This window comes from Lissotriton helveticus, chromosome 8, assembly GCF_964261635.1.
Source record: "Lissotriton helveticus chromosome 8, aLisHel1.1, whole genome shotgun sequence".
Lineage (NCBI taxonomy): Eukaryota > Metazoa > Chordata > Amphibia > Caudata > Salamandridae > Lissotriton > Lissotriton helveticus.
Window position 1 is genome coordinate 733,575,978 of NC_136069.1, and position 27,838 is coordinate 733,603,815.

The 27,838-nt window shown below is 46.3% G+C and overlaps 2 protein-coding genes across 4 annotated transcripts in view; one reads left to right on the forward strand and one right to left on the reverse strand.

Annotated features, from left to right (window-relative positions):
- Window positions 1–12,203, reverse strand: part of NAXD (NAD(P)HX dehydratase) — a 476,460-nt gene extending 464,257 nt beyond the window's left edge. Inside the window, exon 1 of one of the 3 annotated variants that reach the window (XM_078657550.1) lies at window positions 12,073–12,203. Coding sequence is in view for 1 of the 3 variants with exons in the window: in XM_078657545.1 (XP_078513671.1) it covers window positions 12,073–12,125 (53 nt within the window). In the remaining 2 variants the exon portion in view is untranslated. Of the gene's footprint in view, window positions 1–12,029; window positions 12,050–12,072 lie in introns of those variants that run through there. The other 2 variants (XM_078657545.1, XM_078657551.1) reach the window with 2 other exon arrangements.
- Window positions 12,204–12,534: 331 nt separating this feature from the next.
- The window catches only part of RAB20 (RAB20, member RAS oncogene family), a 155,101-nt gene continuing 139,797 nt past the window's right edge, over window positions 12,535–27,838 (forward strand). The window contains exon 1 of the mRNA XM_078657553.1: window positions 12,535–12,769. Within this exon, the coding sequence (XP_078513679.1) occupies window positions 12,535–12,769 (235 nt within the window). The remainder of the gene's footprint in view (window positions 12,770–27,838) is intronic.

A 27,838-nucleotide genomic window follows, 5' to 3' on the forward strand; every position in this document is an offset into this window, starting at 1 on the left:
GCACTACGCCTCTGCACTACGCACTACCACTCTGCACTACGCCTCTGCACTACGCACTACCACTCTGCACTATGCCTCTGCACTACGCACTACCACTCTGCACTACGCCTCTGCACTACGCCTCTGCACTATGCACTACCACTCTGCACTACGCCTCTGCACTACGCACTACGCCTCTGCACTCTGCACTATGCCTCTGCACTACGCACTACCACTCTGCACTACGCCTCTGCACTACGCACTACCACTCTGCACTACGCCTCTGCACTCTGCACTACGCCTCTGCACTACGCACTACGCCTCTGCACTACACCTCTGCACTACGCCTCTGCACTCTGCACTACGCCTCTGCACTACGCACTACGCCTCTGCACTACGCACTACGCCTCTGCACTACGCCTCTGCACTACGCCTCTGCACTACGCACTACGCCTCTGCACTACGCCTCTGCACTACGCCTCTGCACTACGCACTACGCCTCTGCACTACGCCTCTGCACTACGCCTCTGCACTACGCACTACCACTCTGCACTACGCACTACGCCTCTGCACTAAGCCTCTGCACTACGCACTACCACTCTGCACTACGCCTCTGCACTACGCACTACCACTCTGCACTACGCACTATGCCTCTGCACTACGCCTCTGCACTACGCACTACCACTCTGCACTACGCACTACGCCTCTGCACTACGCCTCTGCACTACGCACTACCACTCTGCACTACGCCTCTGCACTACGCACTACGCCTCTGCACTACGCACTATGCCTCTGCACTACGCACTACCACTCTGCACTGCGCACTACGCCTCTGCACTACGCACTACGCCTCTGCACTACGCACTACCACTCTGCACTACGCCTCTGCACTACCACTCTGCACTACGCACTACGCCTCTGCACTACGCCTCTGCACTACGCCTCTGCACTACGCACTACGCCTCTGCACTACCACTCTGCACTACGCACTACGCCTCTGCACTACGCACTACGCCTCTGCACTACGCACTACCACTCTGCACTACGCCTCTGCACTACGCACTACGCCTCTGCACTCTGCACTGCGCCTCTGCACTACGCCTCTGCACTCTGCACTACGCCTCTGCACTACGCCTCTGCACTACGCACTACCACTCTGCACTACGCACTACCACTCTGCACTACGCCTCTGCACTACGCACTACCACTCTGCACTACGCACTACCACTACGCACTACCACTCTGCACTACGCACTACCACTACGCACTACCACTCTGCACTACGCACTACCACTCTGCACTACGCCTTTGCACTACGCACTACCACTCTGCACTACGCCTCTGCACTACGCACTACCACTCTGCACTACGCCTCTGCACTACGCCTCTGCACTCTGCACTACGCCTCTGCACTACGCCTCTGCACTACGCCTCTGCACTCTGCACTACGCCTCTGCACTACGCCTCTGCACTACGCCTCTGCACTACGCACTACGCCTCTGCACTACACCTCTGCACTACGCACTACCACTCTGCACTACGCCTCTGCACTACGCACTACCACTCTGCACGTTCCTCTGGACAGAGACCGACTAAGCCATTCAGAATCAGGGCACATTTTCGGAAAAACAGGGAGGGGTTTTGCAGACTAGCCCTTGACAGTGCTGATTCTGAAACTATTATCTCCCTTAAGACTGACTCTGACCCAGCCCTAATACCATTTCAAGTGCTCTGACGCATATTGTGCTCTCGAAATCGCCTTATATGCGGTCGACTGTTCCCCACACTTATAAATTCCCTGTAGTAGGCCGAATGACATGCGGCTGACGAGGCTCCGGTCCTACTCGGGCAATCACAGGTACAGCATCTGCAGAACTAACACATTGCCCTAGGCCAGGCCTCCGGCCGCGCAGGCCCTCCGTGGTTGGCTGGTCGAGCACATTCCGCAGGGGCATAGATAAGCATCCCCGCGCCAGACATCGAGTCCAGAAATCTCCGAGCCTTAGGCACACGCTCTGCTCGGCTGCCCCCTCCACTTCACACGGCAGTGAATCACACAGCGAGAGATAAGAACTGAGAAGGAGTCAGCGCTCGTGATGTGTGAAAAGTTCAAGCAGGACACCTCTCTTAACCATCTGGATTGCATTACACGGGCACTCTGACAGCTCCTAATTAAGATTAATCACTCTGCCGTGCTCGTTCTCGCACAGAATATGCCACATCGGGCACGCGTAAATTACTTACAGCCTATCACGTCAACGCTACTAAATACACAGCACAGCGAAGACGAATCACTAGGCAGATGCCATAAAAAACTAAGGAATGTGCCAGCCGGACCCCTTTCTGCATTTTTTTTTAACACATAAGAGCTCGGAAGCTCCGCCTCCACTTCGTGGTGGCTTAGGCCCGAGCCCTAAAAACGGCTCGTGTTACTGGGCAATCAATAGTCATACAGTTGATTTTGGCATCATGTCGTCACTTTTCACTTCCCCCTCAAGGCCACATTCATTTTTTAAGCCTTTTACCCTGTTTTCGGTCTCTTTCAGTTTCTCTAAGTTTCAGTTTATATCTTTCTGCATTGTAATTGTAATTGTCAGTGCCAATTCACCCATACCCTTATGCCCCATTAACGTGTCCCTACCCTTTGGTGTGAGTTCCCTGTACCTTTTCACCCTGTGTTGCATTAAGTTGTAGTGACAGTCTGCCCATGTCTTTATGCCCCCATGTCTATCTCTCTAAATTCCAGTGTCTGTAAATATGAGTCTGTTACTGTATCTGTGTATCAGTGTCCCAGTGTCTCTCAATCTACCCCTTTCTGCCTCTTTGTTGCTCAATTGGAGTGTGCGCAGTAGTGCTTCCTAGCACTACGCCTTTCACAGCCTTCAGATGCTTCCATTCAAACTTCATTGATGTCCACCTCACACAGTGCAGTAATGCCTACTAGACATTTCACCCCCTGCAACAGAGGGCAGCAGGGGTGCACTGAGGAGCTAGTATAGTGTCTCATTGTACAAATGGTTGTAATTTGTGATATTTATATGTTTCCCTTGTCTTCATTGCTTCATTTTGCTCACGAGAAAGTGTCACTCAAACTCATTCAAATGTCACTCTTAATAACATTAAAATTCTGAAAATGTCACACATAGCAATCTGAAACCATGGCAGCTATGGCTACATCTCGTCACCAGCTTTTTTAGGTTGAAGCCCAGAGTAAGACTGCGCACATGCGCAGTCTCGCTGGTGAGATTTAGTGATATTGGGTAGATTTCACTAGCGGGCTTTAAGCCCCGCCCCTCTTTCCCATTGGCCGGCGTCACCGTTTATACTAAACGGTGGCCATCCATTGGGAAATGGCTTGTGGTGATGTACAGTTTTCTCTCTTTCTGCCGTCCCACTTGGACGGACTGCCCTGCCTTCTTGCTGGCGTAAAAGGTTTGTTATCTTCTTTATGGGTCCAAACAGATGGCCCCATAAGGAAGATATTAAACCTTTTACGCCAGCAGGAAGTCAGGGCAGTCCGTCCAAGTGGTACGGCAGAAAAAAGAGAAAACAATACGTCATGGCGAGTAATTCATTCATTCGAGTCGCAGCTTTTGCTGTATGATTTTACTGAAAAGTGTTGGTTGTGTGATGTGTTTTGTTCTCTGCCGGTCTATACACGAAAACAATTTTTTTCACATTGAGTGTCACACATGTCCCTTTTCATCCGTGTGTAAGCCACCATAGGGATACAATGGTTGTATTTTCAGTGGTTCGACCTGTATGTTTGTCAAATTTTAAAGGACAGAAACATTTCCGTGCAGTTGAGAGATTTTTCAGTCCCCGGCATAGTCAATCTTCGTTGGCCGTCAGGGCCTAAGCAGACGCGCTCAAGCTGCGTTCGGTTTAAAGTGTCAGTCCTGTTATTGCCTAACTCCCTGCAGAGGTGAGTGATTGATGGCACCCTGTCCGCTGCCGAGAAAACATGGCGGAGCCCTTTGTTATGAAGGAATAAATAAGGAACAGGCTAAAAACACTGCTGTGTCCCATGTTTATTTCCAAAAGGATGGATAGCGGCCAACGAAGGTTATTTTCTTCATTTATCAAAGTGGCTCACATCTGGGCTCGATTAATTTGGCACAGCCATGGAGCCGCAGTATTCAAGTTTCTGCAGGATGAGAGCCTCGTTTTGATGTTTTTAAATAAAGTATCTATAGTGTCTCCATCCCTTTCATTAATATGACTATAGTTAATGATGCTAACACCTGAATCAAGCTAAAGCATTGTAGTGAACATTCCGGTTACATCATCAAAGAAATGTGGATAAAAATGGTATTCATTAATGCTTTTCAATTCATCACAATATGTATATGCTTTGCAAGCACGGCAAGAAAATTACAGGTTCCTACCACGAAGTCAAACACCAGCCAGTTGTACTAGAGGCGCAACTAGATCCAAATTTCGGCGGGGTGATATAATTTTCGGGGGGGGGGGGCTAATTCTTCCAGCAGGTGCTCTAAGAAGTGGTGAAAACACAACAAACCCTTGTTAGCAAATAAATGGTCTTTTAAAGACCTATTAAGTACTCGGGTGCGGCTGCGATAAGACAGTCTCCAGACCAGCCAAGCTATCTCAGTCTGGGCTGAGACACAGGACGGGGAAGGGGAAGGGGGAAGGAACTGAAGTCCTTTGAGCCCAATGGGCGATGCGCGCATGGCCAGTACACTAACCACGGCGCGCACCAAGTAGCAGGACTTCACTTCCAACACATAAACATTCACTTCTGTGACATTTATCCTAAACGCATACTACAACACATAAAACACACGTACAATATATTTCTTGACATACACTAACATATATATATTTATGTGTGTATATATATATATATATATATATATATATGCATATATTCATTTGTATACAATATATAGCATATACGTATAATTATATATACCTTTAGATGAGTGTAAGCAGATTTCTTTTTAAACCCATAAACGTATATATGAATACATACATATGCATATACACTATACCCCACCAATCCCTACAACCTAAAAAACTCTTACTACTACTACACCCCACCCAACCCTAAAACCTAAAAATTCTGTATTACCCCTTTATCGCACCCATCAATGAAACTTAAAAAAACCCTTATCCGACCCATTCCTGAACTCAGGAAAATCCTTCTGCCTCTTTTACCCACCCATCTCTGAAACCTAAAAATCCCTTACTGACAAATACAGAACCTACCACCCATCTGCCCATAGACCATGAAATGCGTTATATATGTAATGCGTTGTAACTTACCTCATTATTACCTCGTTGTAATGGTAAATGCCTTCTTGTAAATGCATTGTAGTAGTCTCTAGTTACAGTGAAAGCACTGTAATACATTGCCTTTGAAATGCTAAACCTATGTTACGTATTTCTATCTTTTATTTATCAGACTGACATATTTAACATTGTATATGTTGGAATAACGTTTAGTTACTTTACACAAAGCAACATTTTGCCAAGTATATGTTTAAAATGCTATTGGCTGTGAGAGACAGTTAACAATTGAAAAATTAAGTGGTACTCTTTTTTTTTCTAGCGTCTCGTTTGAAGATCATTTCATTAGACAATTTTTGGGCATTTAGGCTGCTTCTGTTTCCAATTCAAAGCTTCGTGGGTCGTATCATGATGAACTGCACCAGTTCAGTTCACAGCTGAGCATCTGTTTTTTAGGTCGAGCATTCGAGATCTAGACTATAATATCTGGTTGCAATTGTTTGCAAGATTCATGGGTGGAAATGTTACTCGTGTGTGGCACCTTATGTTCAGCTGGCAGATGGATTCTGGAAGCTGTAGGCTTGGTTCACCTTATTTAGGCGAGTTAGACTAAAGTGCAAACACGGAGGACATGAAATGTGGTACTTACCGTAGCTGACATAGCTAAGTATGTAGTCAATTATACAAAAACACCTTATTACAATATTTTTTATGTCATCTACAACTACACTGACAGGACTTTGACATCATCACCTGGTCACTATAACGTAATTTATTTGAACATGCCTAAAAGACACCATTGTAACGAAATGTTAATTACATTCCGGTTAATAAAATGAAAATACGGGTGCACACACACTCCTCAGAACTATCGTGGGTGCACACAGTCCCCTCAGAGCCACGGGTGCACACAGTCCCATGTGCCATGGGTGTACACAGTCCCATCAGAGTCATAGGTGCACACAGTCCCCTCAGAGACTTGGGTGCATACAGTTCCCTCCCAGCCAAGGATGCACAAAGCCTCCTCACAGCCTTAGATGCACACAGATTTCTCAGAGGCATAGGTGAACAGTCACCTCCGAGTTATGAGTGCACGCAGTCTCCTCAGAGACATGGGTGCATACAGTTCCCTCACAGGCACATAGGTGCATACAGTCCCTCTGCAGCTGTGGATGCATACAGTTCTCACACAGATTTGGATGTACATAGCCTCCTCCTCACCACACGATCTCCTCAGAGCCAAGGATGCACGTATTCCCCTCACAGTCCTGGGTGCATAGTCTCCTTGCAGTCCTGGGTGCACAAGTCCGCTGACAGCCTTGAATTCACACATCCTCCTTACTGCAATTAGGTGCGCACCGCCTCCTCAGAGGTATGCGAGCACAAAGGCTCTCCTTGTAGCCTTAGATCCATGATCACTTCCAAGTCACGGATACTTTTCCTCTCAGCTCTTTGATGCACAATGTATCCCTCAGAGTTGTGCATCAGTCAAACGCACAAATCAGGACTTACCTCCCCATGGCTTAATCCGCTGTCAGCTCCTCTAGAGTCATGCTCCGCATCGGGGCTCTGCACTCCACTAGCTCTTCTTCAGGTGCACTGAATGGATGACACGACCCGAAGGAGGCAGCAGCAGAGCAGACTGAGTCAACGCCTCCTCCCTCAGCACTAGCCTCCAGTGCCTACCTCAAAGTGCATCGTTGGGCTCCTACCGGCAGAAACAACAAACTGCCGCCTGCCTTAATTATATACTCATCTACTACTCACTCTCTACTACTCAATCTCTACTATTCACTACTACTCTCTACTCCCTCTCTACTACTCACTACTACTCTCTACTCACTCTCTACTACTCACTCTCTACTACTCACTCTCTACTACTTTCTACTACTCACTCTACTACTCTTTACTACTCACTCTCTACTACTCTACTCACTCTCTACTACTCATTCTCTACTACTCACTTCTACTCTCTACCACTCTCTACTACTCACTCCTACTCTCTGCTACTCACTCTCTACTACTCACTACTACGCTCTACTACTCACTTCTACACTCTACCACTCTCTACTCACTCTCTACTACTCACTCCCTATACCTCTCTCTGCCTCTCTATACCTTTCACGCTACCTCTCTCTGCCTCTCTATACCTCTCGCGCTACCTCTCTCTCTACTACCCTCTACTCTCTACCTCTCTCTACGCGCACACATATGCACACATATACCTAGTTTCCTTAGGAAATCTGCAGCATTCTATTTGGAATAACTTTGGCGCCGGTGGACGAATCTTCGCTGAAAGTTTGGGGGTGATTCGTGAAGCGGGGGCCGAGAAAAAACATGTTTTCCCCATGCAATTTCCCATAGGACCTTTAGCCGAGGCTACAGCCCGAACGGCTGAACGAAATTATACCAAACTTGATAATAAGGTAGAGTTCTGTTCGCAGATGGGCCTTTTTGTTAAATCGTGTAAATCCGTTCAGTAGTTCCTGAGAAAATCAAAAGTAAAATCATAAGTATATCTAGAGGTGCATACGGTAAGCTTACTGTAAGCGTACTGTACTCTGTACCTTCCCAAGCACGAGCTGAATGCTAATTGGCTGTCAACTGTCTGTCAACAGTCCAAACCAGAAAGTGTTGGCAGCCATCTTGTGCCTCGGTAGACTGAGGCACAAGAAAGCAGACAAACAAACGTGTAGAACGCAAAAAGGGGGCAGGGTAGAAACACCCTGACCCCCTAGGCCTGCTCAGGGGGTCCCACATGGACCCCCAAGGCCCCCCCGAAACATTTTTTTTTACAAAAATCGCAGGGTACGAGTACCGTACGAGTACCGTACGCGTACCTTTCCGAGTACGAGCTGCATGCTCATTGGCTGTGAACACTCCAAACCAGGAAGTGTTGGCAGCCATCTTGTGCTCGGTAGACCGAGGCACAAGAAAGCAGAAAAACAAACGTGTAGAACGCAGAAAGGGGGCAGGGTAGAAACAGCTTGACCCCCTAGGCTTGCTCAGGTGGTCCCACAAGGACCACCAAGGCCCCAATTTTTTTTTTTTAAACCTGGCCTCTTTTTTTCAAATGACCCCCCAGGGGGACCAAATCCTGGGGGCATAGGGAAAAAGTACCCCCCTCCCCCACACTGCCCTGGGGACCACCACCCCCGGGCAAGGCAACGTAGCCCCCTGGAGCATACTGTAGGTTCCAGGTGGGCTAGTTGGCCCCCATGGACCCACAGTATGCAAGGGGAATTGGTTCCCCCTCTGCAAACGCGCCAGGGGGCTGCGTTGCAGAGAGGTGTAAAAAGGAGGGTGGCCTCATTACACCTCTCTGCAATGCAGCCCTCTGGCGCATACTGGAAATTCCTGGTGGGCTAGTTGGCCCTCAGGGGCCCCCAGGGACCCCCAGTATGCAAGGGGAATCAGTTCCCCCTCTGCAAACGCGCCCGGGGGTGCGTTGCAGAGAGGTGTAAAAAGGGGCATGGCCTCATTACACGTCTCTGCAACGCAGCCTCCTGGCGCATACTGGAGGTTCCCGGTGGGCTAGTTGACCCCCAGGGACCCCCAGTATGCAAGGGGACTTAATCCCCCAACTTAGAACACTCTACAGGGCGCGTTAGCACAGTGGTGAAGGTAGGGGCGGGGCTTGAGGTGATGTGAGTGCAAACATGGCCTGAGGCGCCTTTTAAGTTGGGGGATTAATTCCTGTTCAATCCAGAGGTCCTCTAGGGGGCAACTAATCCAACAGGTATCTCCAGTAAGCGCCACGGAGCTGTGTTGCAGAGTGTTGTAAAAAGGGGGCGTGCCCTTTGAACGACTCTCTGCAACACAGCTGCCTGGCGCATACTGGAGGTACCTGGTGGGCTAGTTGGCTCACAGGGGACCTCAGGATTGAAGAGCAATTAATTCCCCAATCTAGCTCACTACTATTCCTGAAAAGTAAATTTAACTGTACTTACCAGTAACTTGAATTTCCTTCCATAGGATATCATTGCCTGCTATATAATATATATATAAATTAAAAAAATATTAAATTAAAAAATATTACAATTTCAATATTTAAAAAAAACCAATTTATATTAAAAATGTGTAATGTAATTTAAAAAATAAAATATCTAAAAATAAATAGTTTAAAATAATGTAGTAAATCAGTATAAAAAAATATCACAATTAATACATTTAAAATTATCATTTACAAAACCTTTGAAATTCACTGAAAAAACCATAGGTTTCAGCCACGTTATAGTTAAAAATTAGCATTTAAAAAACCTTAGATATTCACTGAAAAAAACATAGGTTTCAGCCATGTTATAGTTAAAAATTAGCATTTAAAAAACCTTAGAAATTCACTGAAAAAACCATAGGTTTCACACACGTTATAGTTAGGAATTAGCATTTAAAAAACCTTAGAAATCACTGAAAAAAACATAGGTTTCACACATGTTATAGTTAGCTGGACATTTCACTCATACAAAACCATTGAAATTCCCCCGTTATAGTTAATTCAGCTAACTATAACTCGCGCGCCCGCAATGCACTGCTGATGACGTCACATATTACATCACTCATGACATGGTCAGTGACATCACTCATGACATCACTGATGACATCTCAAATGACATCACTGATGACATCATCCTTGTGAAAGAGTGGCAGACCTCCTCTCAGCGTAATAGAACCCGTGATACACACATTCAAAAATAGAAACAAAAATGTTCAAAAGAATGGAGATACCAATTCCAGTTAGAACAACCTATTCAGTAATTCAGAAATCTACATACACATCCAGTCATTCACTAACAGTTCTATATAGGCACTCATACATGTACTCACTCATCATATGTACTCCTACACCTATACATCTTATTACACACGGACACTCATCTATAGAGTTACTCACACACAAACTCACACATGTAAATAAACATCCATTTACTTGCATATACAGCTATACACCCACCACTACACTTACTTCTACAGAATCGTACACATACTTACTCTCTTAAACAATCACTTATAGAAACACGTACTTATTTATACAGGAACTCTTACAATCTCTCGCTCTCACATATACTCACTTATATACATCAATACTCACATATACTAGTTTAACACATATGTAGTTACTCATAAAGATACTATTGAGACAGTGATTCACTCACTAACACACCCATACACACACTCATCCACCCATACAGTCCTGCACACATGCTGTCTTCAAAACACATACAGTGAGTCACCCATTCATGCATCTATGCGGTAAGTAATACCCCCCCACCAAACCATACAGACACTCATACTGATACTCTAAAAACCAACTAATAACCCATATCGACACTCATGTAGCTAGTCACCAACCCATGCAGCCACTTATACACAAAGTGAGACACTGATACAGATATTTACATATTTAAACATTACTCGCTAATACATATATTCACTAAGATACGCTTAATAAGTCAGTTATACAATCATTTTTACAAAAAAAACATCCATTTATACACTTATTTACAAATTTTTTCTTCCATCGACCTTTAGATATACATATATAAAACATATTTATTTTTCAGAAAGACAAACATTCACTGGATGATGTCATCAGTGATGTCATGAGTGATGTCATTTGAGAGGTCATCAGTGATGTCATGAGTGATGTCACTGACCATGTCATGAGTGATGTAATATGTGACGTCATCAGCAGTGCATTGCGGGCCGCGAGTTATAGTTAGCTGAATTAACTATAACGGGGGAATTTCAATTGTTTTGTATGAGTGAAATTTCCAGCTAACTATAACATGTGTGAAACTTATGTTTTTTTCAGTGAATATATATATATGTATATATATTTGCATATGCATTTATATATATGTATGTCTATATACATACATACATATATAAACATATATACATCTGCATATCTATATAAATACAAATATAAATGCATACATATGCATGTTATGTACATGAAAGTTTAAAAAGCACTAATAAAAGCAAAGCTAAAAAGCCACCTAATTACAAACAGAATTGCTTTAACTTAAACGAGGGCGAGACCTATTGGATTTTCAATGCTTGTTAATTATCTGTGTACTTTTAACGTCTAGTTTATGTGCTTGCAATTGAAGACTTGCCACGGCTCGACCTATTGGCTTTGCTAATGCTCGTGTTTAATACTAACTGACCTTAAACTTGGGGGGGGGGCAGGGATATCTTAAGGGTTTTGGGGGCCCTGGGCCAAACATATTTTGGGGGCCCTGTTTGGAACAACTTTGAATTTATGATTCCATTTCAGCTCTTTCATGCCCACTTTGGCCAGGTTACTGACACTGCACATGCACACCTGTCCAAATTCTAAATCTGTTTACATCTAATATTCAGGATAGTGATGTTTTCAATATTTTAACACACCTCACTAATATTACCGCAAATAATATTTTCTACATTTGTGAGGTACTGTATTGATATAAAAGAAACTTTGTTAATTGGATGTTGGACAATGACACAGGACACACTTTACAAGTACATGAACAATCTGTTTAGGAATTATTCAAGGTCATCAGGGAAAGACTCTCTGCGGAACAGAAGTGGGTCTATCAGGGGCCCCCTGAAAGGCTGGGGCCCTGGGCCAGAGCCCTTTCTGCCCATGCCTTAAAACGTCTCTGGGGGGGGGGGGGTAAGAACTGTGTAATAGTGATAAAAAAAAGACTTATTTGGCTGCAAGTTTTTGTTTTGACAAACAGAGAAAGCCTCTGTTTTGGTGCTCGAGAATATGTTCGTATTGTACTACAATACTTCCAAAATATATTTACGTGTCAGCTGTGCTCATAGAATGATCTGCGCGTGCAGTTCTACCTGTCGTAGGCGGGCTGCAGGCTTCTTTGTGGAGGAATGTCCTGCGGCTGCATGAACGTGCTTCCTGCTCCGCCCCCTCTGACAGGAGAAGGGAACCGTCGCAACTGTCAACATACAGCTTCCAGATCCGGATAAAAGTCTGTCAGAGGTTCCGTAAAAGTTGTCTGTCCTACCCAACACCGTCAGTAAGGTGGCGCTAAGAGAGAACAAAAAAAAAAGCCAAACAAAAAAGATGAAGATTCTGGGAATGCGGGCCGTAAAGAACAGGGAAGGCGAACGCCTCGCATAAAAAGTTGACGAAAGCTCAAAGTACAGCGGTGTTTGTCCGTTGCCGTCCAGGAGTGAGGCGTGGGAAGGATGCGGGGTGCTCGCAGTATCGAACCCGCAGCCCAGCGGCGCCTCTAGGGTGCGTGAGAACCGCTCCCTCGGGCTCCGGCGGGCGCTAGGCCCCCCAGCACAAGCATGGAGCCGCGGGCGGAGAGTTCCGGTGCCGGGGCCCCTCAGCCCGCCGCCGGCGGCAGCAGGATGAAGAAGCCCGACGTGAAGGTGGTGCTGCTGGGGGACGTGCATGTGGGCAAGACCTCCCTGCTGCACATGTACGTGGAGAAGAGGTTCCAGGACACGGTCAGCACGGTGGGGGGCGCCTTCTACCTCAAGCAGTGGGGACCCTACAACATCTCCATCTGGGACACCGCAGGTAAGACTCAGCCAGGGAAGCCACCTTTCTGACGTCTGAGCTTGTGTGGAGCATAAGAACATTACAATCGTTTCCTTCTTGTAGTAACTAGATATTCTTTTCTTTCTCTTTAAGAGACATAGTCTGAAGCTTTTATCGAATATTAAAAATCATTTAGGAGGACAGTGAAAGGTATAACAACTGACAGAGTAGTCCACATAGCCACATTTTGTCCATGTTTTAAAGTGTTTTTCTTCTTTGCTCCAGAAATCTTTCTTGCTCTGTCCATTTAGAAATGAATTCGAAGTTGTTCCTCTTAGCCCTTAGATTTATTTATTTATGAAGTTTTATATATGCACCTGAATTGCCGTTGTGAACTTTAACCGCGTTTAAAAAACTTACCGAACGGGTAGAGGTGAAGGTGTGACTCAGGGCAGGAATACATAGCCTGGGGGAGGTAGTGGAAGATGGGTCAGTCGGTACTTTGTGAAGATGGGACAGTCTGTACTTTGTGAAGATGGGACAGTCTGTACTTTCCGGGCCCCGCTTAAGAGGTTCCCAACGGCCCTTCTTGTAATTCTAGTGTATAACGTATTGACTAAATTGTTACCAGCCAGAAATGTGGTTAATATTCTCCAAAAAGCGGGCTGTCGTGTCAAGTTATTTACACTCCTGTAGTGATGTAAATGATGATCAGGTCATGTAGGTTCTTGTAGAAAGATGTATTTATTAATTAAATTGACATGAGGTGGTAGTTTAAGATAGTAATAGTAATTCCAAGGTAAATCCCCACCAGGAGCTGTCACCAGTCAATCCTCATCTTCAGGCGTGACCGGTTTTGCGTTTTTTTTTCTTTTGCTGAAATGAATCCCGTAGCCGCTTTCATGAATTGCATAATGTCAATTGATACCTGAAAGTGTCATGGGTGTTGCACATGGTCAAGAATGACACATTAAGGTAAACAATGGGAACGTGAAATATTTGAAAGGCTGTTAGAAAACAGCCCACACTGCAAATATTACCATTTGCAAGTTATTGGGATATAAGTGAATAATTGAAACAATAAGTTAGTCATGAGCTGCACGTATCTATAAAACAGATGACCTGTCGAGCACACCCCTTAACTCTTATGTTTGCTCTCTTGCTGGTTATGACTTCTTAAAACCTGGCCGAGAGCACGGACCCAGTCTATATTATCCATTTTGTTCTTTGATTCTGTGGTGAGTCATGATTATGCTATTCTTAACTTCAAATCATTTTTTTATTTACTTCTGTGTTCACATATACTGAGATCACTCTCCTTTACTTTTGTGGAGGGGTTATTATTTGCAGTGTTTTAAGATTAACTTGCTACCTTTGCAGCTGTCCCGGTGGCTCCCAATGTGATTCAGGGAGGTAGTACCACCCCAGTGGGAATTCCTGGTTTTCCCTATAATATCTGTTAAAAACCAAGTAATAAAACATGATTATAATAAGGTTGCATTAACATTTAAGCCCTCTCTTTAGGTCTCGCGACCTATCGATGCGCGCATGCGCATCGAGCGGAGCGAGAATTCAAGTCGGCAAAATCTTCATGAAACCACCAGCTTTTTGCCTGGCGTTTTCATGAAGTTCATGTGAACCACGTGTTCAAACATGAACGCGCATCAGCCTCCCTCCATTTGCCGCACAGCACATCAAAGGGCTTCGCCCAGCGTGCGCTCTGCGGCTTCTCGGCTTCTCCTCCCCTAATTACGCCGCACACAGCCTTCCTTGCATTTCTCCTCCCCCTCCCCAGCCAGCTTCCCCCAGGCCGTGTTCCCTCATCCCTCGCACGCCCTCCTCCTTCAGGCCCCCACCATTTGCTTCCATTTGCTTTTGCCCGTAGTTGGTCTCCACAGGCAGTCTTGTTTCGTCATTGCTGGTCTTTCGCTGCCCCCTCTTTCCACTGACACAGATGTATCTTTCTATCTCTTCTTTCCACTGCTCGTGTCATTTGTTCCCTCTCTCCTTCCGTTCCTCTCCATCACTCTCTCTCTCTCTCTCTCTTGCACTCTCGAGGTTAGCGTTTCACCCCTTCTGTCTCATCTAGATCGCAATCTTTCTCTCACACGCAATCCCCACACACTTGCACTTCTGTTTTCTTTCCCGTCTCTCTCCCCACCCCCTTCCTCGATCTCTCTCCGATCCCATCTCTTCCTCCTACTTCTCCCCCCCTCCTTCTCCCCCCCCCTCCTTCTCCCCCCCCCTCCTTCTCATCCTCTCTCCCCCTCCTTCTCATCCTCTCTCCCCCTCGTGCTCATCCTCTCTCCCCCTCGTGCTCATCCTCTCTCCTCCCATCTCGGTCCTCTTCCCTTCTTGTCATTACTTTCCTTCCTTTCCGCCTCACACCAGTTCCGTGTCCTCTCTGCGCATCTCTTCTTCCACACCAGCGTCCAGCACAGTAGTTTTTGCTCACACTAACTCGCTATCACACAGTCATCAACACACAACATAGCTTGTTCCTGGTATCTTATCTCCTTTGTTTCGGAACTCATCTGAGATTTTTGTAATTCTGCTTTTTGTTTGCCGCTTTCTTTATCTGTACATCAATGCGGTGCTCTAGTTGAGAATGCCAATTGCTAGGTGCGCTGATGTTCCCCTCACGAGAACGCGATAACACAAAACAAGCCCCAGAGAATTTAAGCTTGACTCGACCATGAAGAGGAGATGAAAAAGAAAACAAGCATTGGCATAGCCAATAGGTCTCGCTTGTGGGACCTTATAAGTATTTTGTTTTGCAGCACAATATCCTTGTTGCATAGTCGGATATTGTGCTGCAAAACTAAATACTTATAAGGTCCCACAAGCAAGACCTATTGGCAATGCCAATGCTTGTTTTCCTTATGTAACTAGAAGCCAATAACAATCTTCTAACGCCAAATACATTAAATTGTGAGCTGTCTGATTTTAGTATTCTTAACGCCTCTAAGTAATTCCTAGTATTCAAGTTCTGGCACAGCGGCTTGATCCATTTTCTTCTGGGAATTACGTATGCAGGGCATGAGAATAAAATATATGCAATGTCTTCATGTGAGCCTAATGAACATAGGGTACACTTAGGGTCCCTTCCCAAGGTCTGTGACGTGACCCACTTGGCTGTAAAATAATGTATCTGAAGTATATCGTATCTAAATTTCAAATAAAGTGTCATTGCTAATTGAGTTTCAATCTCGTCCAAAAATTGCTCGAAACTCAGGGTCATTTTAATAGACAGAAATTGTGTGGTAAGTCTCACTGAAGTGTAACCTAAAGTGACTCTGTGCAGGGTAAAGTTCCATTAAATACTCTTGATCTCGCTCTTTGAATCTGGCGTCCGTAGGCTGGGATTTACCCTGAAGCTACTCAGACCCAAATTCAGGAGCCATTTTCGCATGTGGGCAATCCAGGGGAAGTGAGAAGGACATCAATTTCCAATAGTTAACGCAATGTCTGCTTGTATGTTTTTAATTCCTCAGTGGTCCAAATTTTAACCCAATAGGACAAAGATCTCCAAATCGCTAAGTGTTCCAATCTTTTAATGCCAATGTCATATATTAGCAGGATCGCTGGGGTATTTCGGGGGAGTGACTTAAACAATCTCTTAATTTTATTTTGTAGTCAGTCACAGAAGGAGAAAACTGAAAACAGGAAACTGAATGATCTCATTTGAGTCCTCAACTGAACTTCATGTTAACAGGATATTCCTGGTATAGGCAGCATCCTCAAGTCTCTCTGCTTCAAAGCTATCATGTTTGGAGGTTAGGTTGAGTTCTCACTCCTCAATCACTTCAACAAATCTTTAATCAGCGAAGAGGTGTCATAAAAAATACATGAGTCTTCACTCTTACTGGGTGACTCACACCTTGCTCTCCATCTGCAGTTGTGCTGCCCTTCTGCTGACCAGAAGAGTTGCTCTATTTCAGTCTTGGAGTTTCGTGGCTGAAGTGCCCTTGCTCCTTGCGCTTTATATCCATTCAGTGCATTTTTAGGTTATGTGATTGGAGGGGAATTTTTGGTTTTATTTTTAGGTTTTGCCTTAGCCATGCGTACGAAGTACGCATGCGCTAGCAAAACCTCTTGATTTCTATCTGGGGTGATGACCCGCCTCTGCCTATCATTGGCTAGCTCCATAAATGGAGGCTAGCCATTGGGAGGCAGAGGCTGTCAATCGCGCTTTCTCTCAAAAACGCGATTCGGGGGCGTTTCTGGTGCTTTTTTTAAGCCCCGCCCCTTTGTCCCGGGCCGCGCTGCGATTGGCTGCCGGCCCGGGACACCCCCGTGACGTCATTCCCGGGCCGCGCTGTGATTGGCTGCCGGCCCGGGACCTGACTTGTTTTATTCTGTATCTTATCTAAAATTGGAAAATTAAAAAAAAAATCTCCGATGCATGTTGTAGGAAATCTACAAACGATTTTCCTTGATTTTGCGATTAGATCTCCTTTGTTGTCTCGGCTGCCGGTGCCTGTCACGTCAAAAAAACAGACACTTTATGACCAGACGTGCGAAGGGTTAACCGCTGTCGGGCAAAGCTCCTGACAGACATCTGAGCAGGCAGGCGGGCACCTTTGTTGTAGCGGGCTCCGGTTACAGGAGAGAGAGAGAGAGAGCCGGGGAGAGGCGGGGAAGCGCCGGGGCGGTCACGTGACCGGATCACGTGTCCCGGGAGCCAGGCCCTGCACTGGCGGCAGAGGCGCAGGACTTGGTGAGGTGCAGGGCTTTGGGGACAGGGGAAGGAAGCACAGCACCCCCGCCACCACCCCGCTCTCCGACTGCCGCAGGAGGCAGGGGAGACGCAGGCGCAGGTAAGGGTGTCTTAGGCGCTGTTATCACGCCAGGGTTACTGGGACGCATTTATTGGGTTTAGCCCCAGTGCAGGAAATCACTGCTGTACCATATGTAAATACATGTGTGTGTACCTGTGCATGCCACCCGGTGACCTACATACCTGCCTGGGTGTGTGTGCTGCTGCAGCGGGGAGCAGTGTTTTGCATGCGGGGTGAGCTGCACTTGGCGCTGCCGCACGGATAGGGGGTGCATGGATACAGCACATGAGCAGTCCAACCCCGGGCTGGCATTGGCTGTGCAACAAGGTGGTTGGGGCAGCTTGGTTCCCCCTTTGTTCTGGTTGCCAGGTTGGATGCTTTGTCCGGAGGGCTGCGCTGGTGCCATCTCGGGCACCCCCTGGGTTCCAAGCGACCCCTCTCAGGAAGGGATGCCACCTCTTGCCTATGAAAAGGTACACCTTTCTTCTTCTCATGAAGGTGGTTCTTGAGGTAACCCAGTGTAGACGTGATCATGCTCCTGTGCCCGCCCTTTTTGAGGCATCACGTCTCCACCTGCTCCAGGTTTTAGTGAGGAAACCCATGCTTGCTGTATACTATTATAAATGATACATGTACCCCAGACTGGGCGTTATATTGCCCCAGAATGCATCCTTGAATTGGGGAGTGTGTCACTGTATCTTGTTTACAACTCAGCTGCGTTTCGGGTCCCTTTGCGGTGGGCTATTGATGTTACTTTGAGGAAAAAGAATGAATTATTAATGAATAAAAACAGTCATGGCCAGGCATGTTTCTATTTTATTTGATTGACAGTATAGGATCCGCTGAGGCATCTGATAGTATATTGTATTTGAAACCCGGTTGTGATTCTGCTCTTCGTTGGCGCCTTGTGCTGCGTTTCCTTGTGGTGTTGCCAGGGCCTTTGACCGATACCGATGCTCAGTTTTGAGTGAGACGATTTCCCTCATTGCTAAATCTTTACCTTCTTATAGTGCACAGAATACAAGATTGACATTCCCTTATCCAGCGCACGTGATGCGCCAAATACTTAAATGCCTAACAGTTTTGTTTGCATGTGATGCTTGGGTAAAGGTCGGCAGACTTGGACAGCCGCATAATTACAGACCGAGCTCGGCAAGCAGAAAGGTCCGGAGCTAATCCATTACTTGGCGGAACCTTACATGCAGTTCTTACGTTGTTATAGCTTTGTCTCTGGACAGCCAAGCAGCAATGCAATGTCAATAATGTATTGTCTTTGCCATTACCCAGTCATTCATTATTATAGCTACTTATGCACACTCTATTTCAGTCAGTATGACACTGCCTGCTTATCCACATTATGATGTTGTGTCACACACTACTGGGATTTTGGTCGACTTCATCATGGTATTTTACAATTTCATGTTAATTGATACTTTGTGATATGTTAAAGGTAGTTTTATTCCAAATATATTTCCCTCCCTGTCTCACAGGTGTGCTCTTCACACATTAGTGTTACGATTCAAAGCAGGTCATTTAGTCACTGAAGTATTTCCTTAGCAGGCTTCAATGTAGACTGCAAAAAATCCCAACAACAAAAATACAACGATAGCCAAATTGCACTGCTCCAAAAGCAATTCCTTCTCATTCTCAATCTAGGTGCTTCCACCCCTGAGGTTTCACAGCCCAAGAAACCCCAGCTAAACAGTACATTGAATACAGCAACTGGAGGAGCACTCAATAAACAAATGTATAATTAATATTGCAATGTCCTTAATGCGAATATATACATTGTGCATTCAGTCCATTAATTCCATAAAACTGGTTCAATTTTTAAACAACTTTATTCTTTCATCTTCCGCAATATATGTCCAACGCGTTTTGTCCATACAGTTTTATTATTCCCATTTGTTTATTTGGCAGAGCAGTAATGCAACTCCGATCAATTTCAGAATAACACCCTCGGTGTGGAAATGTAATGCCTCTAATATTGTCATATTTTCCCACAATGCAAGGACCTTTTGAGAGAAACGGGTCTTGGGGGAAAAGGTGTGGAGGGTCACTCTAGGGCGATACCAAGCATTTTTGAGCTAAGCATGTTCTATCAAGGTTTTACAACAGAAAATAACCACATATGTATCCCTGACTGTGGAAGAAACATTAATTACATTGACCAGCGCTAACTTTGCCATTTTTTCAGCTGTTGCACCCCACCATGTATTTATTATTAAGCGTACTCTTTACCTCTAGCCACCCAGCCAATGCTATAATCGGGTACATTCACACATAGCCTGCTAGCCACATTTACATGCGGCTAGCCTTTTTCTACTGACTGCCAAGCTACAAACAATATGGTCGTATACCTTTGAATTTAGATAGTCCACCAACAAAGATTACCTGTTATTGATAGCTATCCATGTGTTATTCTGGGTGTGTTTTGTTCATTTGTTTAAAGAACACATCCATCTGTCCTCTTTTTAGTTGTACAGTTTTTATTACTATTTGTGGAAATCAATCTATGAAACCATAACAAATCCCTGATGCAAATTATTTTGTGTCAGTTGATCCATATCCATCAAACAGCACAACTATGTATGTGTAAGATGTAAAACAACATATTAAAATGCATCAGGGCCCTGTCACCTGCTGCACCCCTACTCTAGTTTCGGCCCCTCCCCGTCCTGATCCATTGCACCCCTACTCGACTGTCTGTCCCTCCCCGTCCTGATCCATTGCACCCCTACTCGTGTGTCTGCCACTCCCCGTCCTGATCCATTGCACCTCTACTGGAGTGTCTACCCCTCCCCGCCCTGATCCATTGCATCCCTACTCTAGTGTCTGCCCCTCCCCGTCCTGATCCATTGCACCCCTACTCAAGTGTCTGCCACTCCCTGTCCTGATCCATTGCACCCCTACTCGAGTGTCTGCCACGCCCCGTCCTGATCCATTGCACCCCTACTCAAGTGTCTGCCACTCCCCGTCCTGATCCATTGCACCCCTACTCGAGTGTCTGCCCCTCCCCGTCCTGATCCATTGCACCCCTACTCGAGTGTCTGTCCCTCCCCGTCCTGATCCATTGCACCCCTACTCGAGTGTCTGCCCCTCCCCGTCCTGATCCATTGCACCCCTACTGGAGTGTCTGCCCCTCCCCGCCCTGATCCATTGCACCCCTACTGGAGTGTCTGCCCCTCCCCACCCTGATCCATTGCACCCCTACTCGAGTGTCTGCCTCTCCCTGTCCTGATCCATTGCACCCCTACTCGAGTGTCTGCCCCTCCACGCCCTGATCCATTGCACCCCTACTCGAGTGTCTGTCCCTCCCCGTCCTGATCCATTGCACCCCTACTGGAGTGTCTGCCCCTCCCCGCCCTGATCCATTGCACCCCTACTCGAGTGTCTGTCCCTCCCCGATCCATTGCACCCCTACTCGAGTGTCTGCCACTCCCCGTCCTGATCCATTGCACCCCTACTCGAGTGTCTGCCACTCCCCGTCCTGATCCATTGCACCCCTACTCGAGTGTCTGCCACTCCCCGTCCTGATCCATTGCACCCCTACTCGAGTGTCTGCCTATACGCGTCCTGATGCTTTGCATCTCTACTCAAGTGTCTGCCACTCCCCGTCCTGATCCATTGCACCCCTACTCGAGTGTCTGCCCCTCCCCGTCCTGATCCATTGCACCCCTACTCGAGTGTCTGCCACTCCCTGTCCGGATCCATTGCACCCCTACTCGAGTGTCTGCCCCTCCCTGTCCTGATCCATTGCACCCCTACTCGAGTGTCTGCCACTCCCCGTCCTGATCCATTGCATCCCTACTCTAGTGTCTGCCCCTCCCCGTTCTGATCCATTGCACCCCTACTCGAGTGTCTGCCTATCCCCGTCCTGATCCTTTGCATCCCTACTCGAGTGTCTGCCACTCCCCGTTCTGATCCATTGCACCCCTACTCGAGTGTCTGTCCCTCCCCGTCCTGATCCATTGCACCCCTACTCGAGTGTCTGCCACTCCCCGTCCTGATCCATTGCACCCCTACTCGAGTGTCTGCCACTCCCGATCCATTGCATCCCTACTCGAGTGTCTGCCACTCCCTGTCCTGATCAATTGCACCCCTACACGAGTGTCTGCGACTCCCCGTCCTGATACACGCTGCACAATCTCACCTTATTTGCTAGTTAGCTCAGTTTCAGTAGGTACGTTTATTAGTTTTATTTCTTCAAGACATTACGAGCAATTGATTATGTACCAGGGCGACTGACGCTGGAATCTGGGGACCACGGTTCGATCCCCGGCTCCGGCGGCAGGTTAGCCCAGCACCATGTGACTCTGGGCAATAGCTCGCTTAATCTTCCCGACGGCCCCCAGCGCCTAGAGACCCTTACGGGTGATTGTGCGCTTTACAAATGTGGACTTTACTTTACTTTTACTTTATTTTAACCATTTTTAGGTTTTGCCTGGCGAAAGCTGCGCTCTGCGCAGCTTTTTCGCGCAGGCGAAAACCTAATGAGTATGGTAGGGGAGAAATGAACGGCCCCCGTCTTTCATTGGCTAGCTCCATAAATGGAGGCTAGCCATTGGAAGACGGGCCTGTCCGTCAATGCCGGACCAGATTCGGGGGCGTTCCCGAGAATTTTTGGCTTTTGGCTACGTCACGCTACGTCAGCCGAAAGCCAAAAATTCTCGGGAACGCCCCTGAATCTGGTCCGGCATTGCCGGCACCCGCCTTCCTGCTCGGGGCCGTGAGAAGGAGCCCGCAGCCGCCGCCCCGTCTTCGGCGAGGCCCCGGAGAGGAGGAGCCACGCCCGACGCCAACCGGAGGAGAACCAGCGGAACACTGGAGAGACCGGTGAGTCCCCTCCCGCTGTCATGGCGCCCCAGTGCACTGTGGGCGTGCTCGCCTTTCCCGCCCGCTCTCGCTGAATTCCCCACCCCTCCCTCGGAACTGAAGCCTTTGCCCGGTATGTTTTTCTCATTTTTGTGAGTACTTGCTGTCTTCCCCTGCCCCCCTCCCACTGTCCGTGTGCCCTACCGCCCCCCCCTCCCGCTGTCTATGTGTGCCCGTTCCCTCCTCCCCCTGTGTCTCCGGCATTGTAATGCTTGTTGGGCTTGTTTTGGTAGGACAAATGTTTGTTTTGGGCTTCTTTTGAAAGTGAGTGGGGCCGGGAAGCCATTGCTTGCCTTGTTCCATGTGTCAGAGTGTGTGCCCTGAGGGAGGAGTCGGGGGTGGAGGGCTGAATCCCCTCTCCGGGGTCAATAGGGGAGGATTTGACACCCTAGCAGCTATATAATATGTCTCTGAGGTGGGTTTCATGATCCGTCTCGTCTCTCCTTGTTAATTGATGTCAACAAGTGTAGCTAAAAGCCTTTAGGGACCGCCGGAAGTAAGTTTCCAGTGCATTTTAGTGTTCGTTATTTTTCCCCAACCACTTGCTTTAATTTGCAAGGTTAGTCAGTAAAAGAAAACCAAGCCCGTGCCCGATCTTGAGTACTTTTAAATATGGAATTGTTCGCATAATCCCTGATGCAATAAGTTCCTCTTCCGGTAATACAGTCTCGCAAGTAAAATTGTCTCTTACCTGTGGTTTCTGCAAACAGTAAAAGCTGTCATTACCCCTATACAATCTCACCATGACTATGCCATTGGGTGCTCCTTCAGAGTACCGTACCTACTACTGAGAGAATTCAAAATGTGGCAGCCAGATGGTGCAAAATCTACAAATGCAATATGACCTCCCATATGGCCCATTTCTACTTGTATTGGCTCATAGTATCTAGAAAGATCGCCTTTAAAGCAATGTGTGTAGCTCACTGAGCAACCCTTAACAGAAACTGTACTTGTATCACCAAACAATAACTTTATGCTCAGGATTTGCACCGTTACTGTCTGCTCCTCCATTCAGAACAAATAATCCAACTGCCTCTGTGCAGACGGCCAAACTCTGAATTTCAGTGCCTGCTACACTAATGCATGTTGACAGTCTCCTACAGTTTCCAAAGTACAAAAGACTTAATTAGCAGTTCCGTTTACTAGAAACACAATACAATGTCTGACTTGTACAAAGGGTAAGTAGGTATGCACGACTGCAGTTCCTCAAACTAAACTCCACACCTTATCTGAAGCATGTCTTCGAACCACGCGCACCTCAACTCATCCCTCATAGCTCATTCTACAGCCTTGCACCTAGGACCCAGTGAGAATCAAAGTGCTTCGTGGCCTCGTCAAGCCTATGAAGCACTATACACATGTAACAGTTCACTACAGTGTAGCCACTGCTTTGATATGTTTAGATTAAGCACTGCTCTAATATTTGTATAGAAGGTTTTGGCCATAATGCGTTCAGCATAATGGCAACAGTGAGTTTCCATGGACAGGTAAGATATAATCTGTCATAGGTAGTTTTTCAGTGCTGCAGTTACATGCCGGTGGGCCTCACTGTGTTTCCACTGGAATTGTTTTATACCTCTGGTCAGTGGCAGAAAAACCATAAGTGAAATAGTTCTCTGGTAGTTTAGGCATTGCCCCACCCATGTGCCACATTTGTCTTTCCAGCATAAATGAATTGAAGCACCCATCACTTTCAAAACACACCACGGCGCTTATTCTATGCAAAGTCACTCAGCACGTTACTACACTTGCTTCACGCATACACTAATTTGCACACACCACTTTACAGACACTGATCACATACATACTCGCCAACAAATATTTTATACAGATCATTGACGTCACTTTCGGTGTAGATATTTTCCTTTAAATTTGCAACATTTAGGCACCTTTTTTGTCTGATGCTCTGACTGGCATTATGGTTTTATTTCTGTAGTCTTTTTATAGTCCACTTCCACTCGGTACTAGTTTTTTGTGAATCATTGCCGTCATTTTCTCTGGTAGGTTGATAAGTGACTGAGAGGATATTTGTGGTCCGCTGTTTCCTACCATTGTCATGTTGGGGAAGAATTGTAAAGGAGGATTTGAGGGCCTGATGTACATTGCCAGACAAGGGGGGGGCTCTCTGTGTGTGGGCGGGGGGCTTTCAGTGTGTGGGGGAGGGGCTTTCAGTGTGTGGGGGAGGCCCTCAGTGTGTGGGGGAGGCTCTCAGTGTGTGGGGGGGCTCTCAGTGTGTGGGGGGGGCTCTCAGTGTGTGGGGGGGGCTCGCAGTGTGTCGAGGGAGCTCGCAGTGTGTGTGGGGGGGCTCGCAGTGTGTGGGGGGGCTCGCATTGTGTGGAGGGGGCTCTGTGTGGGTGTGTGTTGGGGGGGCTCTCTGTAGGTGTTTGTGGGTGTCATTTGCGAAAGATAAAGCTAGTGGCATTGCAAATGACAATGCCATTTATTTATGTTAAAAAAAAAAAATGTCAAGAGCATTGCCAATAGCTCAAACTTTAACAAAGGCAAAACCATTGCATTGTAAATGCTTGTTTTATTTTGCATTTACTTCAAGCACTTCCCACCCATTTTAGTGGTATTAAATTCTGTTATTTCCTTGATGTCAAGGATTATATGACACCCCTCCCTTGATGTCACTGAATATGATACATTTGCATCCACTCTCAAGAATTTTGAAAACTGCAGTGCTCTGTGCACGTAAAAGTTGCAAACTGTGCACTAGTTCCTTAGTTGCCTTAAATGTAGGGGTTTACTTGGCAAACTTCCTAAATGTATAATCCAGTCCTGTGTTCTCAAAATTAATATCTATTCCATTCAACAAATACGCATATAATACATTTCCTTCAAGGTTGTGTGTCTGTTGGTCCTTCAAATAGCAAGCTTAATTTTGACGTCCAATGGATATGCCGTTCCATCTTGGTTTACTATCTAGTATATGCCTGAACTTAGCAGAGACAAGATCCTGCTGCCCCAACCAAGAGGTTAAAGATGCAATCAAAACAAGCATTGGCAGCACCAAGAGGTCACGCCTTTATAATGTGAGTGCTGAAGTGTTTGCTTTGCCAATGTTTGTCTTTAAAGGATTGTTTAAACAATGTTGAAGAAAAAACATTTCACAATTCTGGAGGAAGAGCAAAAGCATGTATTATTGTATCTCAAAACTATATATTAAATTCAGTATTTTCAATCTTTATACAGTTGCAGCTCTTCCCCTAAGGCGGAGAAGAGTGTCGCCCCACTACTTTAAGAGCAGTGTAGAGGAAAAATAAAATGATAACGGAATGTTATCATTGTATTTTTTTGTTCCTGCTTAGGTGCCGGGCTGGGCTGGCCAGAGCAGGGGCCAGGGGAGAAGTCGTGATCACACTCTAAAGTGCGCATGATGGTTTGGCCGGCCGTCTTGGGCAGGCCAAACAGTCATGCACACTTTGCATGCTCTCCACCAACTGTATTGTGCAACCGGAGGGGAGAACATGCCCAGCCTCCCGTCCCTCTCGGAGCACAGAACCACAGCACTTAGACCAATCACTACGCTGCTCTAAGGCAGCGTCGTTGTTGGGTGGGAGAGTCTGGGAGCCTGTGTTCTCCCTGTGACTGAGGAGAGGCGGCGGCTGGCGACTGTTGACCTGCCACCAGCAGCTACATTTTTCTTTCTTTCTTTTTTCTTTTCTAACCCCCCTCCACAACCGTTCCCTACGAGCCGTCACTGTGAAACATATTTAGGGGCATCCAAGAGGAATGTCATGCTAAGTACACCTTCTGCCTCAGATTATTATTATTATTATTATTATTAAGGATTTGTAGAGCGCATGGCTGCCCTAGGGCTTCCCTGCGCTAAGACACCTACTTGGGTGGGACTGGGAAGGTCTTGGAGGTATTGTTTAAACAGCCATGTTTTAATTGCTTTACGGAACTGCAGTTCTTTGTCTAACATTCGAAAATCGCCTGGAAGGGAGTTCCAGAGTTTGGGGACTTGGTGGGAAAAAGATCTTCCTCCCCCACCTCTCCCTTGTGGCCCTAGTTGGCTTTAGGAATTCCTCTGAACTTGACCACGAGTACCTATTAGGAGTGTAAGGTGATAAAAGACTTGCTATCTGAATGAGTTCAGCAGGTGACTCTTCCTCCAACAACATGAAAACCTTTGTGTGCAAAAGATTGTGCTATCAAGCAATATGTAGCATGCAGGTGATGAAACAAAACAACCCTTTAAAGTTTGCTCTTTAACCATATCACAGTTGCTGTGTTTTTTACAGACAAGTTGGGAGCTTGTGGGGAGCAATACACAACAGTGGCTGGGAATTTATGAGATGGAAGCTGTACATGAAGGAGAACTCTGGGGAACATCTGCTCTCTTGTAGAGTGCTGAATGAAAAAAAAGGAGTTCCATAAATGTTAACAGTGGAAGAATTCAAGTCAGTCACTGAAAAATGTTCATAAAGTGGCTCTGCTCTAGGGACAAAAAACAGGATGGCAAGCCATTGAATAAGCAGCAAACCAACAAGTAACAATAAAGACAACCAATGGTAAGCCATGGCGGGCTGTATGTCCACTCACTGTAAGTTCACAATAGGTCTTTTGCAACCAGTCGGATTGCAGTGTCTGGTAAGTGCGACCTAACGAGAATGATTACTAAATTAAATGCACAGTAAACTTTGAAGGAAGGAGACTACAAAATAGGTATTAAATAGTTGCCTATTATGACGAGTGTACTGGTCATCCCTGTCTCATGCAACACTTTAGCCCATTGTGTTCTTTTATGTTGATAGAGGCAGTTGTGTAGTACTTGCAACCAGCATCATTGCATCTTCTTTATCTTGGCAGCCATTCATGCTTAGTAGTACGGCTGCAGAATAAGGAATCATGAGATCTACAGTAGTTAACACACACATGGCCTAATGGTCTTTACTATTCGTCTGACTTTTCTTGGGCATTTTAGAGATGTCACAAATAAGGCTAGTGGTTTTGCAAAACCGAGAATTAAACTGCTCTCTAGTCCGTGCCGTTCTCATCCAGGTGTGTCAATGACACATTCCTGTTGTCCAAGGGCTTAGTCCCTCGCCATAGAGCAGCAGGCCAAGGTCGCATCCAACCCTCCCTGTTGCAGGTCACCAGAGTTTTTTCTCCCTAGATTAGTGTGAGGAGCATAAGTGCCCCCCATCATAATGCTTAGAACTTTGTAAAGTCAGATTTTTGTGTTGGTAGCATGAATGTCGCAAGAGTCAACTAATCATGTCTTATTGTGGTTGATTTGCATCTGTCATGAACAGAGGACTCTAGCTGACCTGCACCTTCCTAATACGGGTGTACAGCATTGGATTAAAGTTGAACCAGTCTTCGTCAGTGACATAAGAAGAGGGAGGGCTAGGAGTTGAAGCACAGAACTGCAACTTCACTAGAAGAAAGACTACCAAAGCCTAGCCCGGAATCAAAAAAGACAAACTCCCCTCTACAACCT